At 54.1% G+C, this 7,489-nt stretch overlaps 1 protein-coding gene across 1 annotated transcript; it reads right to left on the bottom strand.

The window, feature by feature from the left end:
* Window positions 1-330: 330 nt before the first annotated feature.
* UBE2C (ubiquitin conjugating enzyme E2 C) lies at window positions 331-5,879 on the bottom strand. Its single transcript, XM_083509873.1, has 6 exons — window positions 5,679-5,879; window positions 5,151-5,178; window positions 3,495-3,581; window positions 1,708-1,912; window positions 1,094-1,153; window positions 331-567 (listed from the first exon to the last, which is right to left on the bottom strand). The coding sequence occupies exons 1-6, from the start codon at window positions 5,777-5,779 to the stop codon at window positions 509-511; spliced, it is 540 nt and encodes a 179-aa protein (XP_083365999.1). The 5' UTR covers window positions 5,780-5,879; the 3' UTR covers window positions 331-508.
* Window positions 5,880-7,489: the final 1,610 nt, after the last annotated feature.

A 7,489-nucleotide genomic window follows, 5' to 3' on the forward strand; every position in this document is an offset into this window, starting at 1 on the left:
TTTTCTTAGGCAGTCTCAAGAACCCTTAGCAAGCCCCTGCTATTTATTATTATTATTATTACTATTTATTAAATTTGTTAGTTGCTATATCTTGGCCAAGGCCACTCTCCTGGCTGCCTACAAAACTTCCTCCCCAAGCCAGCAACCCACATCCGGGCTCCCACGTGTAAAATGAGGTGTGCCCCCCCCCCCCCGGCCCAGTGGCCAGCCCCCTCTTGCGGCATCCATAGGGAGAGTTGCTCTGAGCTGACCCCCCCCACCTCTGGGTTTCAATATAGGGGGCCCCAAGTGAGCAGCAGAAGCAGAGCAGGAAGCAGGCCCCCGTTTAGAAAAAAAAAACCCAAAAAGGAAACAGGTTTATTTATACATTAATCCACAGGACAAAATGCCAAATAAATTTAAAAACAAGTCTATAATACAGTGTGGCATTCACAGAGAAAGGGGTGCAAAGACGGACACAACACCAGGGGGGAGACGGAAGACAGGATTGGGGCGGGGGGGGGGGGCATCAGGTATCCTGGTTCTTCATATGCTTTGCATACGATTCGTGAAGGTACTTCTTGTAGGCTGCGGGGGGGGGGGGGGAGAGACACGGAAACGAAGGTCAGGGGAAGCTTTTGCATCCTGAGCAACACCCCCTCCCCAAAGACACCCCCCCTTCCCTCCCGAGGCCATGCCAAATGGGACTGCAATAGCAGTCGGGGGCTGGAGGAAGAGACAACCACACACCCCGATTTCCGTGGGGGGGGGGGGAAAGGATCTGGCGCTGTGGCTTTGAGTCCTCCTCCATAGCTGCACCCCCCAGGCTCACTTCTGTTGATGACTCAAGTGGGGGGTTTCCTTGGGCCTCCAAACAGCCCCCGACACTCCCTTCACCGCCCCAGTCTCAAGTGCCTCTGGCCCGTTCTCTACCTCCAAGTTCTAGAGGACTTTCCCCTGGCCCTCTGTACATGCTCCAAGGCACAGATCCTCGCAGCATCCTCTGGGGCTCAAAATGATGTGCGGAGGGGAGAAAAGGAGATCCAGAAAGACACCCCCCTCCATCGCTATGCCTCCCTCCCTTGATGCATAATCTGAATTTCGAGACACCCACCTGCCTGGTCCTTCCAAAGCTCTGCAGCTTCCGTGTTCAGGGGACTCTCGACGTTTGGCTCTGAGGAGAGAGATTTGCCGTCAGGGCGGGGGCTGCGGTTGGCAAAGGCCCAAGACTACCGGGGGGGGGAGAGAGAGATCCTTCAACTGCACCCCCTATGCTCCAGAAACAGGCCAGGGAACTCTTGCCAGCTCAGAAGCCCCCACCAGATCCCACGGCCGAAATTGCAGCCAGGAAGATCTTCTGAGCACAGCCCCAGGAATTATTCTGTGTGGGGGACAAAGGAGGGGCGAACAGAAGCAGGTTTTCATAGAACTGAAAAGCCGGAAGGGACCCTCAAGGGTCATCCAGCCCAACCCCCCACAATGCACGAACCGGGGCTAAATCAGTTTTGGGTTTTCGGCGCCGCTGTTGAAGGAAAAATGAACAAGGCGTGGAACACGGCTTTCATGCAGGAAAGACCATGCAAGCCCACCGGGTAGGAATTCTTCAGGTAGAGCGGCAAGCTAGTGCCGGTTGTTTCCCTGGGGCTGGAGGGGCCTGGCTGGACCCCAGGCCAGGCCTGGAGTTGGAGGGCAGGAGCAGCCCCCCAGCCCAGAGCGCTTCTGACTCACCTCCCAGCAGACTCTGGATGGAGAGCAGGATGGTTCGGACGTCGTAGAGAGCCGACCACTTGTCCTTGAGGATGTCCAGGCAGATGTTCCCCTGCAGGTCCACGTTGGGGTGGTAGCAGGGGGTGAGGAATTTGATGGTGGGCGCGTTGTAAGGGTACCCGCTGGGGAACTCCAAGGAGAGCTTGTATCTCAGGTCCTCATACACCTTTTGGGGGAGGGGGCGGCGGAGGTTGGGAGAAGAGCAGAGAGGCATAAATCAGACACTGGGGTGGGATTTCGCAGCCCCTGCACTCCATCTAATTAGAAATAATTGCATTTATATTTCACCTTTTCTGAAGGAGCTCAAGGGGGTGTACATAGTTCTTCCCTTCCTCATTTAATCCCCGCAATCCCTGTGAGGGAGGCTAGGCTGAGAGGCAGGTGACTAGTCCTCAGTGTGAGCTTCATGGCCGAGTGGGGATTCAAGCCCTGGTATATCCCCGCCCCAAGTCTGGCACACTAACCATTGCACCACGCTCCTTCTCTTGGCCTCCTGCCTCAAGGCAAGATTCCCAACTCCACTTGCTCCCACCTTTCCCCGTCACTGTCTGTGGGCTTCTAACTGTTCACTGTGAGAACAGAACGCTGCAGGAGATTCGGGACCCCTCTGACCTCAGGCAGCAGCCACTCCCGCTTGCCTTCTGGAGATCCCCTTAAGCACCTGAAATCTGGCAGCAGTTTTCCTATATGCCTCATTTCCTAGGCAATCTCCAAACTGCTCTGCCCTCAGCGGCAGGACCCAGAAGGCTTCTGCAAGAGACGACAGTGGTCTCTGCCTTCTAACTGCAGGATGCGGCTAAATACACAGCCATAACAGAATGCACTTTGCACCTGCACAGATGTCATGTTGCATTAATAATAATAATAATAATAATAATAATAATAATAATGGTAGTAGTAGTAGTAAAAATTGTATTTATATCCCACCCTCCCTGGCCAGAACTGGGCTCAGGGCAGCTAACACCAATAAAATCACAGTAAAAACATAATAGGGGAAAAAAAAGGGTGGACCAATTTAAAAGACAGGTTAAAATGCAGTTTAAAATGCAGCCTCATTTTAAAAGTAGCCCATAAATCAAAACCAAGACCATAAGGGGAAGGAAACATAAGGGTCAGACTGAGTCCAAACCAAAGGCCAGGCGGAACAGCTCCGTCTTGCAGGCCCTGTGGAAAGATGTCAAGTCCCGCAGGGCCCTGGTCTCTTGCGACAGAGTTCCACCAAGTCGGGGCCAGTACTGAAAAGGCCCTGGCCCTAGTTGAGACCAGTCTAACCTCCTTGAGGCTTGGGACCTCCAAGGTGTTGTCATTTGTGGACCATAAGGTCCTCCGCGGGGCAGACCAGGAGAGGCGGTCCTGTAGGTATGAGGGTCCTAGGCCGCATAGGGCTTTAAAGGTCAAAACCAGCACCTTCAACCTGACCCTGGAGTACACTGGGAATATTGCATGTTCCTAGGTCTGCGCAGCACTCCAGACACTGCCAAGTACCCGGGACCCTCAGATGGACATTTTTCTTCCCAGGACAAAAGGATGATAGCAGCATGGCTCATTTGGGGTCCCTGCTTTACCCCCTGCCCCAATTCTCACCCCGCAGGGTGGCTGCACCTTGCGCATGGAAGGCCCTGGGTCTGATTCTGCACATGGGGGAGACCCCCCCCTCCCCAGACCCTGCAGAGCTGCTGCTGCTTCTGTCGGTGTAGATGAGGCTGACCTCCGAGGCCCAAGGCTTCCTCCCCCCTGACCCAACTCACCGTCCCAGTTGCTCCATTAATGGTCCCGATCCACTTGAACAGGTTGTCTGACTCTGGGAAGGCCGAGATCCCTTTATCCCCAGACATCTGCGTGGAGAAACAGGCGAGAGTGGCTGCAGAAGGGGGCGCTGGGAGACGCTTTGCGGTTTGCTGGAAGCACTGGGCTGCCTCACCCAGGAGGGTGAAGGAAAACTGCCCCGGCCGGCCGACCCACATTCCTCCCCTGGGGCAACAGGGCCCCCCCCCCTCAGGCGGCACACAGCCTCACAAGCTGCCCCTCCATTAGTACTGTTTAGGGAAGTTTTGAATGTTTGGAGTTTTATTCTGTTTTTAGTGTCCTGTTTCCTGTTGGACAGAGTGGCTGGGAAAGCCAGCCAGGTGGGCAGGGTATAAAATGTATTATTACTACTGCCCACAAAACCCTCAGCAACCTTGCAAAGTATTGGAAGACACAAGATCTACCACTCTGGAAGAATGACAGATGAAGGTGATGGACTACATGGAATTGGCAGAAATGACTAGCAGAATCCGAGACCAGGGAGAAGAGTCGGTGGAGGAAGATTGGAAGAAATTTAAAGACTATTTACAGAAATATTGTAAAATTAATGAATGCTAGAAGGATGTTGGATAGAAACTAAGGGGTTTCCAGCTGTAATGCTTTAGGAAATACGAAAAAAAAGGTTTACAAATGGGTAAAAGCCAAATGGGTAAGGATTTGCTGAACTAACAAATTGAAGTGGAATACAAAGAAGGGAGGTATGAGGAGGTCTGGGGAAATAAGTGTAAGGAAGATATGTTATGGAAATTATCTGTTTTTTAACTGTTTTTATGTTGTATTTTGTTTCTTTTTATTCTTCATTTTCATTGTTATATTTTAAAAAACTTTTTTTTTAAATATCTTTTTTTAAAAAACAAAACCCTCAGCAACCTGGGGCCAGTTTACCTAGGAGTTTGCCTTGCCTCCTATCTGCCCACGCAACCGCTTTGGACTGCGAATCGGGTCCTGTCACAGGCGCCCCACGTTGCCCGTTTTGCATTTGTAAGAACTCGGTTTTTCAGGGCAGCATCCACACTTTGGAACTCCCTGCCTCTTGAGATGAGGCGGGGAACTTCACTGCACACTTTATGGCACCTGAGTGGGACATTTTTTATTTAACCCCCCCCCCCAAACCTGGTTTTACTGCATCCACGTGGGCTTTGCATTTTGTTTGGTTTGCCCTTGAGCAAGATAAAGTGACTAACAATTTCAGCAAATAAGAACAACATCGTTCTTGTTTAGACAAGCCTGATTAGACGTTCTTGTAACCTTTTGTGTTTTAACTTATTGCTGTATTTTTTGTAGTATCTTTTTTCCTTTTCCTATACTGCGCTGGGGTATAAATTTAATGAAGCAAACTAAGAAATAGATGGAAGGTGAAGCCCCAGCCCAGGAGCCCCCGGGGCACTGGCTCTGTTCTGGGGGGCTCAAGACATTCAAGATGGATCTTCCTCCTTCCCTGGCAAAGGCACCCCACCCCCCCTTACTCGGCCAGGACCCTTAAAGGGCATCCATCCTGGGCTGGGCAGAAGGCAGGAAGCTCCCCCCCCCCCACCTGGGCTCTCCAGCCAGAAGCAGAGCAGCAGTTCAAGGGCTGCGGGGGGAAAAGGGCGACTCACCATCAAAGTCATCAGCTCCTGCTGCAGCCTGTGGGGCGGAGACGGGGAAAGAGGGTTAGATCGGCAGCAGCAGGGAGGGGTCCGGAAAGAGAGGGTCCGCAGGGGGCACTCGGCACGCGCCCCGGAGCCCCCTTGCCCCCGCAAACAGGAAGGCACTTTGCACGCGCCCCGGAGCCCCCTTGCCCCCGCAAACAGGAAGGCACTTTGCACGCGCCCCGGAGCCCCCTTGCCCCCGCAAACAGGAAGGCACTCTGCACGCGCTCAGGAGCCCCCTTACCCCCGCAAACAGGAAGGCACTCTGCACGCGCTCAGGAGCCCCCTTACCCCCGCAAACAAGAAGCAGCAGAAGACTCTCTACACGCGCTCAGGAGCCTAGCGGCCTACCCCCTCCCCCCACCGACAGGAAGGGCCGCCGAGGCGCTCTGCACACGCCTAGGAACCCGGCGGCCTACCCCCTTCCCTCTCCGCCGAGGCGCTCTGCAGGCGCCCCGGAGCCCCCTTGCCCGCCGGCCTCTCCCGGCCCGCTACCTGCTCCGGACGGAGCCCCGGGCGGCGGCGCTGCCGGGCTCGGCGGCCTTCCTGGCGCTGGCGCTGGCGGCGGCGGCGGGGTCGGTGTTCTGCGAGGCCATGGCGGGCGGGCGGGCGGGCGGGCGGGTCGGGCGGTGGCGCCTCCTCCTCCTCCTCTTTTTCGCCGGCAGCCGCGGCCCCAGTTTGAATGTTGCCAAGCTCCGCCGCAGCGGCCAATCAGCGCCGCGCTCGCCTTCGACCCGCCAATGGGAGCGCGCGCGCCGCGGGGGCGGCCGGGAAACGGGCGGCGGGCGCGGCGGGATTGGCCGAGGGGCGCGGCGGGGGGAGGCCGCCCATTGGCTGCCCGGGTCCGACTCGGAAAGAAAGGAGGCCGGGGGCGGGGCTCTTAAAGGGGCCGCGACCAGGAATTGAAAGAGCCCCGCGCAAAGGCTCTTGGGAATTGTAGTTCGCCCGGAGCTACAGATCCCAGAGACCTCGACAAGCCACAGCTGTGGAAGGGATGTGTCTAGAATGCATGGTGTGCAATCTGCCCTTATTCAAGACTCGCACTGGCCTACCTCGCAGTTAGAACTGGATATGGAACAACGGATTGGTTCAGAATTGGGAAAGGAGCACGACAAGGCTTTGTCTCCCTGCTTATTTAACTTATATGCAGAATTTATCATGCGAAAGGCTGGGCTGGATGAATCCCAAGTTTGGGATTAAGTTTGCCGGAAGAAATATCAACAACCTCAGATATGCAGATGACACAACCTTGATGGCAAAAAGCGAGGAGGAATTAAAGAACCTTTTAATGAGGGTGAAAGAGGAGAGCGCAAAATATGGTCTGAAACTCAACATCCAAAAAACGAAGATCATGGCCACTGGTCCCATCACCTCCTGGCAAATAGAAGGGGAAGAAATGGAGGCAGTGAGAGATTTTACTTTCTTGGGCTCCATGATCACTGCAGATGGTGACAGCAGTCACGAAATTAAAGGACGCCTGCTTCTTGGGAGAAAAGCAATGACAAACCTAGACAGCATCCTAAAAAGCAGAGACATCACCTTGCCAACAAAGTTCCGTATAGTTAAAGCCATGGTTTTTCCAGTAGTGATGTATGGAAGTGAGAGCTGGACCATAAAGAAGGCTGATCGCCGAAGAATGGATGCTTTTGAATTCTGGTGCTGGAGGAGACTCTTGAGAGTCCCATGGACTGCGAGAAGATCCAACCTCTCCATTCTGAAGGAAATCAGCCCTGAGTGCTCACTGGAAGGACAGATCCCGAAGCGGAGGCTCCAAGACTTTGGCCACCTCATGAGAAGAGAAGACTCCCTGGAAAAGACCCTGATGTTGGGAAAGATGGAGGGCACAAGGAGAAGGGGACAACAGAGGACGAGATGGTTGGACAGTGTTCTTGAAGCTACCAGCAGGAGTTTGACCAAACTGTGGGAGGCAGTGGAAGACAGGAGTGCCTGGCATGCTCTGGTCCAGGGGGTCATGAAGAGGCGGACACGACTCAACAACAACCTCGCAGGGGTGTACTGTACTGGTGGTTTTTTTTAATCCTGTGCAGAATTCCGGTTGCTTCACCTCCCAAAAGGATCTGAGAGAGCTGGGAAAGGATCAGGAAAGGGCAACCGAACGATCAAGGGGATGCAGCAACTCCTTGACGAGGAAACATTGCAGCATTTGGGACTTTTTGGTTTAGAGAGGAAAGGGATAAGGTGCTCCGGTGAGATGCTGGGGGTGCAGAGTGGACAGGCCTGTGTCACATTCCTCCCAAGGCAACTTGGTTGCTCCCCTTAACCCTTTGCCTTCTCTTCTCTCTGCT

The sequence above is a fragment of the Podarcis liolepis genome (assembly GCF_965112155.1).
Source record: "Podarcis liolepis genome assembly, chromosome: 6".
NCBI lineage: Eukaryota > Metazoa > Chordata > Lepidosauria > Squamata > Lacertidae > Podarcis > Podarcis liolepis.

Coding starts and splice junctions, on each gene's coding strand:
- UBE2C (XM_083509873.1), bottom strand. CDS start 5,779: ATGGCCTCGCAGAACACCGACCCCGCCGCCGCCGCCAGCGCCAGCGCC. Junction 1,154..1,707: donor CATCCAGAGTCTGCTGGGAG/GTGAGTCAGAAG, acceptor CTCTCTCCTCAG/AGCCAAACGTCGAGAGTCCC. Junction 568..1,093: donor GCTTTGGAAGGACCAGGCAG/GTGGGTGTCTCG, acceptor CCCCCCCCGCAG/CCTACAAGAAGTACCTTCAC.